The 12,365-nt window shown below is 41.9% G+C and overlaps 1 protein-coding gene across 1 annotated transcript; it reads right to left on the bottom strand.

Annotated features, from left to right (window-relative positions):
* Nucleotides 1-515: 515 nt before the first annotated feature.
* Nucleotides 516-10,300, bottom strand: klhl21 (kelch-like family member 21). Its single transcript, XM_046869513.1, has 5 exons — nt 10,090-10,300; nt 6,438-7,517; nt 4,207-4,612; nt 3,549-3,621; nt 516-3,144 (listed from the first exon to the last, which is right to left on the bottom strand). The coding sequence occupies exons 2-5, from the start codon at nt 7,462-7,464 to the stop codon at nt 2,803-2,805; spliced, it is 1,848 nt and encodes a 615-aa protein (XP_046725469.1). The 5' UTR covers nt 7,465-7,517; nt 10,090-10,300; the 3' UTR covers nt 516-2,802.
* Between the last annotated feature and the right edge of the window lie 2,065 nt (nt 10,301-12,365).

Here is a 12,365-nt window from a genome sequence, read left to right on the forward strand (position 1 = left end):
AAAGTTTGTGGACACACTGACTATAAGCTGCATATGTGCTTTTTGAAATTCCTATTCAGAATTTAGCTTCCACTCTTCTGGGAAGACGTTCCACTAGATTTGTGAGCTTGTAGATATTTGTACTCATTTAGCCAAATATTCAAAAATGTCATGCTCCGACATCCAACGCATCCCATGCGATCTTGTGCCGCCAAATCTGTGATGACTGATTGGGGAAGAACCACATATGACTGGAAAAGTCAGGTGTCCCAATACTTATGTCCATACTAAGTCTTTTTTTTTTCCTATAAAAGACACACAGTTTTAGTGTGGAATACAATAATAGTTTCTTGAAGTTGAGCGTGCTCACAGATACAGATCCTAACATTTTCAATTATATACGTATATGTGCTCAATCCTTTTGCGCTTCAAAATTTCACATGCGAACACTATAAAATGTACATATTATATGACATCATGGCGATACGATGTGCTATAATTACGCCAGTGCAAATAAACAGTCAATAAACCCGTAGTCCTGCCTGCAGTTTATTTCTTCATCACGCTTACAGGCATCACAAACACAAACCGAAACACAAGGCCTGTACGGTGAATTGTATTGGCCACATACCAAACCAATGTAAGAAAAAACAAACAAACAAACAGAAAAAACAACAAACGTAACAAAATGTTAGAAGTACCGTTTCTGCATAGGAGTACGCAATTATAATTATTAGTAATAACCAAAAACACACACAATGTCTTCCTCGAGACTTAATTACTAAATGAATACTTCCAGTTTTTTTTGTTGTTTTTTTTGGAACAGCGTAGTGAAAGCAATTCAAACAGTGAAAACAACACGCAACACAACATCTATAAAAATAGGAAAGAAAAAAAAACCTCCATAAATAAACTTCCTATCAAAATACCAACATGAATGGGATCGAGACGTTAAAAATCACAAAGATGTGAGGAATTCATGCATAATAGATTGTCTGGTTGAACATCAGAACGAGAAAAATGTTTAATTTTTCACAGTGCGATCCAAATTTGCCAATATTTCTATGGATTTTAACGGTGCGATCCGACCCGTTTGTTTTTTGGAAAGCGACAAGGCTGCGGTTGCTTTCCTCACACCCCCTTCTGTTTAATCCAATCGATTCCCTACTTCATAGCAAGACTTGAACCCGCGTCATCCGGTCTCCTTCTAGTGCACGGACTAACGTGTGATGCAAATGTACATGGCTGCACTACTGAAGATCGAATTAGTGTGTGAGAAAAAAACAACACAACCAGCATGATTCCTACCAGAGTACTTTCATGTTTGTATGTCAAGTTGAGTATTATTTTAGTAAATAGTAAAAAAACCAAGCACCTGATAAACAATATTAACACAGGTGCCAATATTTATAGTTCAGCCTTTATGATTATTGCTTATTATCCTTGCAATAAAAAAACAGAAAGCCAACACAGTTCTGCTTTTGGTAGTAAAGTTAACACTTGAATAAAAGTTCACAAAATTCCCACATAGAAAAGCGTAGTTACTTTACACCTCCTGCAAGTGAACAGAGAAAAAAAAAAAAAAAAACACTATATGGACAAAAGTATTGAGACACCTAACCTTTTCCCCAGACTTTTTCAAGTGGTTTTCCCCAAACTGTTACCACAGGTTCGGAGGTACACGATTGTATAGGACGTCTTTGGTTGCGCTAGCAGGAGATTTTCCTAACCTGTTCCAGCAATTTCCGTGTGCACATGAGGACATGCCTTAAGGTTTGGTGTGGAAGATCTCCTGCTATAGAGCTCTGATCTCAACCCTATTGAACATCTTTGGGTATAAATCATCTTACCTCCGTCAGTACTGAACTGAATGAGCACAAATCTTCACAAACACAGTCTTCTCAGAAGAGTAACAGCGAACAGGGACGAACGGTTCTCGGCAAACTCCCACGAAGACTGTCTAATAGAAATCACCAAGAACTACAGTAACAGCTAGGCATCTTCAGGCCTTGGTTGAGATGGTAAGATCATGACTAATGGCTGAAATGAATATCTGAATATGATGAGCGCTACAATTAGACAAACCTCGGCATTTCGGCAAATAATATCCTTTGGATATAAAATGGAAAGTGAAGAAGGTAAACAAAAACCAAACCTCAGCACTGGGGGCTGCATAGATTAGCGAACTAATACATTCAGTGGTCATGAAATGTAAAGAAAGGAAGTGAAATGGACTTTGGTGGTCAGAAAAAACAAAACAAAACAAACCAGAAATGTCTTTCTAATGAAAACGAAAGCGCTGTCCAAGAAAAGCCTCACGCTGAACTATAAAAGCTCTGGTGACGTATATGAGCTGCTGTCTATCTAATGACTAAGCTGCCCTTTCTATATAATATCTATCTATACGCCCCCTTGTGGCTGAATGAATATGAACATCTTCCCAGAAGAGTGGAGACTGTTCAAACAGCAAATGGGGACTAAACGTAGAACAAGAAGGACATATTAATCTTATGGTGAGGTGTCCACAAACTTTTGTCCATACAGCCTATTTTCAATAAAGCATCACTGTGTTTGTATGTTTTTTGTTAGTTTTTTTTTACCATGTATTTCCATGTGCTTCATTTCATGTCGGTTTAATGCTGATAGTGTGGCTAGAATCATGCTGGTGTAAACACTGATCCCAGACACATCCGGCCCGAGGTTAACGGAAATAAGAATACAAAGAGGCAAACAGCGGGAGCAGGAATAGTGCATCATGTCCGTCGCTCTCCGGTTGAGGTGAAGAATGTGGTAAAGTGCGTATCGTGGAGTTCGATGGTGGCATCAGCGCGCCGGGTTCACCTCCCGATTGCGGTGGTTGTGATTGAGCTCGTTGTTGAGCTCTTGAAGCGCATGGTGGTGGCGATGGTGGCGGTGCAGGTGGATGTCTTCTGCCTCGGAGACGTCGAGCGGCTCGAACGTACTGGGAACGAGGGGCATGAACTGGCGGAAGATACTGACGCTGCCGTGCCAGAAGGTGGGCTGGGGGAGTCGGCCGGCTAGGCTCCATGAGCGCGCGCCGGGGTCGTACACCTCCACCACGTCGGACAGCTCAAACGTGTTGTCATAGCCACCAGACACATACAGGCGGCCTCCCAGAACTGCCACACTGCCTCCCACGTGTACCTGTGGCGGAGGGTATCATAGGAGTAAGTCAGTACCTGGACCTGTAGAATAACTCTCATAGTATGAGGGGGCAACATAAAGAAGAAGAGCTAGATAGCAGGCCCAAGTAAAAACTCTTCCACCCAACTTCTCCATCCTTAGTGTAAGTCAAACATCTCTGAAGATACTGTAGAAGGATAAGAAATACTGGCTGTTGAGATACTGAGGTCTGTTTTATGACCATAAATGACGTGTTTTTTGTTTATATACTAAAGTAATACCGTTCTTGTGATATTTCAAGATATACGGTATATATGTTCATTGTACCACCTGGTATCCCACCCCCTAATCATTCAAGATGCCTACACACTAATCGTGTCACACTCACGAGGTCGATGTGAAGAAGGACAAGAAAAATTCCTTACTTGGTTCATCGGGCTAATTTTGTCCCATTCGTTCTTCTGTGGATCGTAGATGTCAATTTCTGCTGAGTCATCCCTGAAACATAGGAACCGTGATAAATGCTTTCGCAAATGTATTCATTGTCCATTTAAAATCATAAACTCTGTTGGAAGTAACAAAATGAAAGCAAAGTTTTACACCAAAGAAAGAAAAAGTACTTGTGCAAGAAAAATTACAACTGTTTTTCCCCACAGTATCTCATGCTGTCAGTGTTTATCATAAGCGGTCATCATGTTGTGTGTGCTGAGGGGAAAACATGGAGGTGAGGAGTCGTTCATGATTGATTCGTTCGTTTTGACCGAGTCTTTAATATGACTGATTATGACTTTAAATGAGTGATTCGTCCGTTTTCTACTGGACGCACTTGAGCAAAGCGTCGCAAAATCTCGAATGAAGGAAATTACAAAAAAAACCTATGCGTTCACTTTGATGAACGAGATTCAAAGAACCAAGTCACTAAAATGATTCATACATGACACCGAAGCAGCACCGTTCCAATGCAAATATATATTACATCATTCATTTGAAAACCGTTTCCTTAAGCTATGACATTGTGACTGCTGCGTCTTCTATGTCAAAAGGTTTTCAAAAGAAAGAAAGATAATCAATTCACCTCCTCACCTTACAAAATAGATGTTCCCATTGAGAGTCACTGATTTTGGTGCGAAAGACCAGGGAGGCAGCTGGCCGCAGTTTACCAGGTTCCAGCGGTTAGTTTCGGCATCGTAGCATTGAATGGCCATGGCATCCTCACCAGGGAGTGAGCCGGTGGCATAGAGACGTCCCCCACACACTGTAGTTGAGCAGTTGTCCATGGCGTGCAACATGGGCACCAAAGGCTCCCAGCAGTCTAGTGTGTGGTCGTAGCGCTCCGTGCTGTCAGACGCCACCACGTAGAGCTGGCCCTTCACCACACACGAGCTGTGGTACTCACGTGCCTTAAGCATGGGCGACACTTCGGTCCACTCGTTCACGCTCGAGTTGTAGCGCCACACGCCGTCGTAGAGGCGCGATCCATCTGAGCCGCCTGCCAATAATAATAAAAAATAAAAAAAGCAGGTGGGGTTAAAAGTAGACACGGTATCAGCAAAACCCCATCTTAGTTATAAGCATGTTAACTGTTCAGGGCGAAAGATGTCATTTTTTGTAGCCCTTTCTTACAACCAATGATACATTACAAAACGCATATGAGGATTTGTGACAGCCCTGAGATGTTTTTCTGGTGTGAACATTGTCCAGTTCTGGACGCCCGAATCATTAACTGCTGTTGTTTTTCTGGCAGAACACCACGTCCCCATTTCCTCTCTCGCGTCTAGCCAAAAGCTAGCTGTTTATTTATACTCGTGCAATGATTCAAGCCATAAAGGATTACAGGGTTGTTTTGAGCCTTCATGGATTTCAGGTCTTTTACAAAGAAGGTATAGTGTTTAATCTTTGGTACTACACGTGCCACCAGCTGGGACGGATGGATAAAGGACAGATCGGAAGATTCACATAAATCTGAGTAAAGTCACAACAACAAAAAATAGCAATAAAAGACTTCTCATTCTTTTGGAAATATGACGGACTCACACCCAGTGATCCCCTGCGACCCCGTCCAGGATAAACTGCTTACTGAAAGTGTCAATGACTGATCATCTTCCCCCTGATCCATGGTTTCTATTTCACTTGCACAATGGAGCTGAATGTTCTACTTACCGCCCTCATAAAAAGTGTACATAGATGTTTCTGGATCACTTCTCCAAAAGCATTTATACTGCTTTACAAGGTGTCTACACAGTAAACGACTGCCAAATTTGCCTCTTTATTTTCATTAGAAGTTCAATAGTTGGCACATTTGCATGTTGCCTGTTCTATCAGGTCGGTTGTCAGGTTTCAAAATCCTTCTTTTGAATTTCCATTAGCAATTTCTGTAGTACTGCTTGATTTGTAGTAACCAATAAACTAAGAGAAACTCCTTCGCTTATCAAGGGTAGATTTATATGATGGGAAAACAAACCATGTACATGGGAGAGATGTGAATATGGATATTGTACCAAGTTGGAGTCTAAAGAAATATTCTGTTACTTTAGTACATACAGCCATGTCTAGAAGTCGACCGATTCATTGGTTTAGCAGTTTAATTGTCGCAGCTTGTTGATAGATGAAACCATACTATTAGTTTTTCCGGGTTGCGCTATACAGTACGAGAGCAGCCTCTAGAGGCGAATCCCTGACGCCACATGTTGTTTATTTGAAGTGTCTTTTTTAAAATCATTTTGGATGTAACTATTTTTATTTGTTTGGAGTGTCTGAATTAGGGCTGCACAATTCGGGGAAAAATGTAATGTTTGCGATTATTGTGGTCAATATAATAAATGGTATCATAATTGGTATCACCGAGTGGGTGTGTGTCCCGGCCTGAGTACAAAAAACTAAAAGCACTGTCTGTCGTCTCTTTCTTCCAACTAGTGAGATCTGTTACAGATTTTTCATATTCAAACTGAAATTATTATTATTTTTTGTTTTGTTAGCGGCACGGAAAGACTGCAAACTGTTCTCAGAAAGTATGTGTCCACCCGTGCACTTATTTAATTCATTATATCGCAACATTTGCGGTCATTTAATCACAAGTTGACATCACAATTGCGATACGATTAATCGTGCAGCACTAGTCTGACGCATGTCTTTGATTTTTCCTTAACATTTATTACTATAATTAGTATATCCACGTTTCATTTTGTACGTTTTTGCATAGTTATGCACAGCGTTATGTTTGTTTTTTTATCCAGCATCCATTTAAAAAACTATCAGTCGATTCATCGGTTAGGTATGATCCAACCTAGCTATCAGTAGCCGATGGTCCGACCTACCTGTGACATACATATCATTGCCCAGTGCGGCTATACTGTAGCCTCCACCGAGATGGTCAGGAAACTCAGCCAGGTATCTCCACTGGCCTGTCTGCGGGTTGAAACAGTCGACGGTCACGAGTTCATCACAGTCTTGGTCACACCCTCCCACCACGACCAGAATCTCGGCAAGACCAGTAGAAGGACGAGGGCGCATTCGCTGGCACGGCCGATCGTGCCGGTCGTACTCTCCTGACTGGAAGCTGCGTGCCTCGGACACCAGACGCAGACACTCCGGTGTTAAATAGACGAGTGGGTCGCTTTCAACACGGGCAAGCAAAAAGAAGCGTCGAACGAAGGGCAAGCGTACCTGCTGCAGGAGCTCCGGCCAGTACTGAAGCCGTCTCCGTGGGTCAGCTTTAACCCAACGCGCTGCCATTTGGTAAGCCGTTTCCTCCTTGTCCACGCGTAACCCATCGTTCGACACTAGTTCCAGCAAACGCTTCCAGGGCAGACGCTCAAACTCCTGACCTTTGGCCAGGTCCATAATGTTGTTGAGTGCAAAACGCCGAGCACTGGTGGCGAGCTCACTGCAGGCGTACGCCTCTGCAAAGTCCTGGATCTCCAGGCAGTTCGAGACATCGAGACGCTGCTCCAGGAAAGCGCAGCATGCCGCTTTGACCGACGGGAACTGAAAGAGATCGGCTGCCTTTAGCAGAACGTCCACGTTGTCGCATGTGACCGTCACACGGCCCGTATAGCAAAAGTCCACGAGAAGACCGAGCAGCTCGGCCGAGACCTCTTGTAGGGACACTCGGTCCATCGCGCTCTCACGGAGTGTACCGGCAAACATAGCCCGGAAGTAGGTGCTGGCAGCAGCCAGAACGGTTCGGTGGCAATGGAACTCCTTTCCCTCGGCGCACAGGGTCACGTCGAAAAACTTGCGCTCGGCACGCAGCTCGTGAATGCCACGCAGCAGGTTGACGGCGTGGGCCGTGTCGAAGAACGGCAGCATGGAATGCTGTGTCTGTAAGACTGGCTTCTCCATCGCAGCAACCTTGCCCAGAATCAGTCGACGATTGGGCCTGAAAACACTCTTGTCTGTAAAGACAAACAAACAAACAAAAAAACAACCATTATAATGTCACATTCACATTACAGACATAAAGGAAAGGAACTAATAAACTGGGAATGTGGTAAAAAAAAAAATTAACAAATATCACCAGAATACGACGATTCTCTATAATCAAGGAATCGGCATACAAATTTCCTCCTTCCTGTACTGCTCCTTAAAACGTCTGAACTACTTAAAGCATAGGACGCGGGGTGACGTGTGAGAAGCTTCTAGAACCCGATATAAGTAGTGACCAAACCGCTTGTGACCATGACTGTCTTAAGAAACAGCTCTTTACTGTCTGCCTGGTCTATAAATACATTAGCAGTGTCCATTTTCACAGGGCGAGGAGGGGGAAAGAACACCTCATGCCATACAGCATGTTACAGTGAGCATTACTGACACCCCCCAACCACCTCCAACATCCATAACACCCTTCACCAAGTAATACACAAATAGGCGTAGGCCCTTTAACGCAGCACCAGATCCAGGAAAAATATCCACAAGGCGCATAATTCATAACTGCTGTGGCCAAGCTGGGACCAAACACACTTCATAAGTTGAAGATTTAAAGGCCTCATTTGAACGTCCCAAGCAAATTATGTGCTCTTCAAGGTGACCATGACTTTAACGATATGATCAGCCAAAGTTGTGTCATGTGTCAGCTTAAAGAACACAACATTTTTTTACGATAAAACCGAAGATTTGATGGTCAAAAAATTTACTGTCTGATTTTTCTCAATCGGACATCAACAAAAATACGGGAACAAACCTGCGTAAAAGGGAAAGTGATAGTTTATCCTTAAGTATTAAACTGTGAACGTTGTCTCCTCGTCTCCAAATAAAGGGGCGAACACCGAGTCATGCGTTAGCCATTTCTCCTCGGGTTCACTTCAATCAGTAAACCAATTCCCCGACTAACACTATTGAGCGTAAATCACGTGTGTATTAGGCTTAGATTTACATCCATTGCTTTTCCTGATGGTCTACTTTCAAAACAAGTTGTGCAACAACCAAAAAAAAAAAAAAAGAAGCTGTTGCCGGTGAGACGAGGTCACATTCCACACAGAGACCCAACTATGTATCCAGTACAACTATGAAAAACAGAACACCCTGGAGAGGAGAGGAGAGGAGGGGGTTTAGGAAAGAAAGCTACAGGTTTTACATTATGTATAAACGCAGAATGTGGTTATACTTCTATTTCATTGTCCGAATAAAGGGTCCCTTAAAAAAAAATAAATAATTCAACCCATTTACAGCCATAAAGCTGACTTTCTCCAGACTATTAAAGCAGTATCACATTTCTTCTGCACTTTTTTTTAAACCTGATCTCTGCTAAAAGCTCAATTTCTGATCTGAATTGCAAGAGTACTGGAAACACTGGATATAATCACAGCAACGTTCTGATTTCACTTTTCTTAAAACCCCATGACAAGAAGACAAAGACAAACAAGCAGGCAGAGGTAAAAAAACCTTGAATGATTACAAACTACAAGATGACAAAGTTTGGAATAGAATTTGAGATACGTGTGGTAAATGATAAAAGCAATTCACACACACACACACACACACACACACACACACACACACACACACACACACACACACATTATTAGGGAGTTGGAATCAGAAAAATGAATATTAGAGAGATGGGATCAGGACTAATTCTAGGAAACCTCACTAAGCTTCAAACTTCAAGCTTTCAAACTGAAAACTAAACCAGGGCCAAAATCTGTGGTGCCAGAACCAGAATATGAGACACAGACTGAGCCAATGTCATAACGTGTAGCATAGATTAAGCCCAGGCTATAATCTGTGGCATACAGTAAGCCTGTGCCAGAACCTGGGACACAGACTAAGCCAGGACCAGAACCTGGGACAAAGTCTTGAGCCAGGGCCAGAACCTGGGACAAATACTTGAGCCAGGGCCAGAACCTGGGACAAAGACTTGACCAGAACCTTGGACACATACTTGAGCCAGTACCAGAACCGGGGATGAAAACATTCTTCTGGATCTGGAGCCATTCAAGAAATTCTTTCTTTGCATATCCAAGCGATGTTAGGAAGTTGGGTTCAGAGTGCAGGGGCATCCCAAATACAGCCCCCCTGGAGCACAGAGGATTGAGGGCCTTCCTGAAGAGCCCAAGAGTGGCAGCTTGGCCGATAGTGGGGCTTGAACCCTAGACCTTCTGATCAGTCAACATAATAAAAAGTTCAAATCTCAGCACCACCAGTGCCACTCGGGGGCCCTTAAATTTGTAACCTTAAAAAATGTTGTACTTCATTCAACTGGCTTGGCTATGTCCCCCCCCAGTGACGTCATCACAGCGCAACCACAAACGTCTAACGAAAAGAACTCAAATACAACAACGCCCTTCAAAGTAGGACCAGGATCACTAAATTTATCACAAATACTTTATTAAAATCATATATAATGTGCCTACTAGTGAAGTTTCCCCTTAACAGTAGATAACTGATATGTGTCCGTTAGTTCCCTCAGGTCAAGGAGAAAGCGGCACGAATTCAACGCATGCGCACTTATTTTTTTCTCCCTCTTACCGATATATCCGTGTCGCTTTTTTTCCCGTTTTCCTCAGCTCTCAGCTTTCCCCCCCCAATTACATTTCAGAACTGATTCCTTTCTTCCTTCCTTTTTTCCTTCCGGAAAACTTAAATACGGCGTCCGTCTTTTTCCTCTTTCATCTCGACGCCATGTTTTCCTCAAGTGTCCATATCTCACCCTCCCTCCCCACCTAGCCGCTCATTGGCCACTCCACCACGTGACCTAGAATTCAACCCAAACGCCTATAGTATTCCTATTTAGGCTCACTACACAGGGATGAATTTAAAATCGTATACGCTCTACTCGGTGAACCCTAGGTTCTATAAGGACCGATTTGGGATCGAGCAAACTGTTGGGAATATTCTGGCCATGTTTTTAAATGTAATTATAATGTTTTTTTTTTTTAACACTTTAGAAACATTAACTGGTAAGCATATATACTTGCTGGTTATTATTATTATTATTATTATTATTATTATTATTATTAATTATTATTAATTCTCCTTATTATTATTACTTATTACTACATTTGATATGTGTGAATATTGCCGCCATCTAGTGGTAAATCTAGTGTAAGTGCAACAAGCTTGTTTTCTATGCTATAGAGATATTAAAGACAAATCCACCGTAGAGATCTTAAATCTGGTTGGTCAGAAAGTGTTGATTGCTCTTTTATAACAGCAGATCAGATAGTAGATCAGGCTTCGGCTGCAGCAGATCTTCCGTCTCCATACCACCCTGTCACCACATCCATAAACCTTCCTCTTTCCACCTGCCTGATGGCTTCATCCTCAGCATTTTTTCACCAATATACCCCATGTGCCTCCATCTCCATGACCAAACCATCTCAAGCACGCCACTCTCTTCTTGTCTCCGTAACGTCCTGCCCTCTAATAAACTCATTTCTAATCCTGTCCATCCTCGTCAGTCCCAATAAATCTTACAGCATCTTCAACTCGGCCTCCTGTCTTTTTGTCAATGCCGCTGTCTCTAAACCATACAACATCGCAGGACCACAGTCTTGTAAAAAATGTCCCATTCACTGTTGCAGATACCCTTCTATCACAAATCACTCCTGCCACTTTTCTCCACCCACTCCACCCTGCTTGCACACTTTTCTTTAGGTCAGAATGGCAATCACAGGTTTTCAAGAATGAATTTTTAGTCAGGTGCCATCCCTCGACATTGCAGCAAAGTTTCAAAGACCCGAAAAGTAAATAAACACCAGTCTCTTTTTGCTCATGCGTATTACAGGGACGTAGGCATTTTTCGAGATTTCAGTGTGGAAGACGTTTTCACATTTTTCCGGATTAGTGTAGACGTAGCGTTAAATACACTGTAGGAAACGGGTAACAGGTGAAGATTATCAAGGCAGAGCAAAATGCACATACTGGCGCCATCTAGTGGACAAATAATGAAATACAAAATGAAATAAAAAAAAATATATAATATAAAAAATATATTTTATTGGATTGTCCCACTTCTAATTATAATACATCATCAAAAAAAGGTCTTAAACTTTCTATTATATGTAAATTTCAAACATTATATAACTCCACTTGCTTCCTTTTTTTTCTTTCTGGTGATTTCAATATTTATTGTATTTCCTTGATTCCAAATATGTTACTAATACTTTTATTTATTTAAAAAAAAAAAATCCACTTTGGGGTAGTAACAGTACTTTTACCTTATTCTTGAATTATCTCCTATAAGAACAAACCCCATGTTGTTTGATTTATTCGACATTAATATTCTATATAGATGTTTTGACATTTTTTGTATTGATTATTTACTAATTTATGTGCTGCTTTCCTGTTTTAGACAACAGTATTATTTTTTTCTCTGATTAATATCATCCCCAACTCCCTCCTGCTCCGCTTTCGCAGTATCCGAAGTGAGAAAATCGATTGTGTCTATGCAACAAATGACAAAAGTGTAGCCTGTGCTTCCAATGCAGTACTGAACGCTGAGTCAGCATAATCGAATGCTGTGATCCAGACACTAGTTAGTTAATGTACGGATCCAAACCTGTATCGAGTCGTTTGATTGTATCCAAAGACAACCCAAAAATTATAGTATTCCTATCGAGTCTCGTCTCAGAGTGAAAAATCCATATTTCGATTTTGCCTGGAACATTTTTGCATGTATTTATGCGTGTTCCTGTTATTTCATCTGTGTTCTCCTTCCACTATTTATAGCTCTCTCTGGAGCAGAACTTACCGTGTTTCATGCTTTCGTGACTTCTGATTTGTTGTGGTATTCCCTGCTGTGG

Source organism: Silurus meridionalis, chromosome 16 (genome assembly GCF_014805685.1).
Source record: "Silurus meridionalis isolate SWU-2019-XX chromosome 16, ASM1480568v1, whole genome shotgun sequence".
NCBI lineage: Eukaryota > Metazoa > Chordata > Actinopteri > Siluriformes > Siluridae > Silurus > Silurus meridionalis.

Excerpts from the sequence above, each read along its gene's own strand:
- klhl21 (XM_046869513.1), bottom strand. The coding sequence starts at position 7,464 with ATGGAGAAGCCAGTCTTACAGACACAGCATTCCATGCTGCCGTTCTTC. Across the intron at positions 4,613-6,437 it reads CAATGATATGTATGTCACAG|GCGGCTCAGATGGATCGCGC; the intron begins GTAGGTCGGACC and ends TATTATTGGCAG. Across the intron at positions 3,145-3,548 it reads AAATTAGCCCGATGAACCAA|GTACACGTGGGAGGCAGTGT; the intron begins GTAAGGAATTTT and ends CCTCCGCCACAG.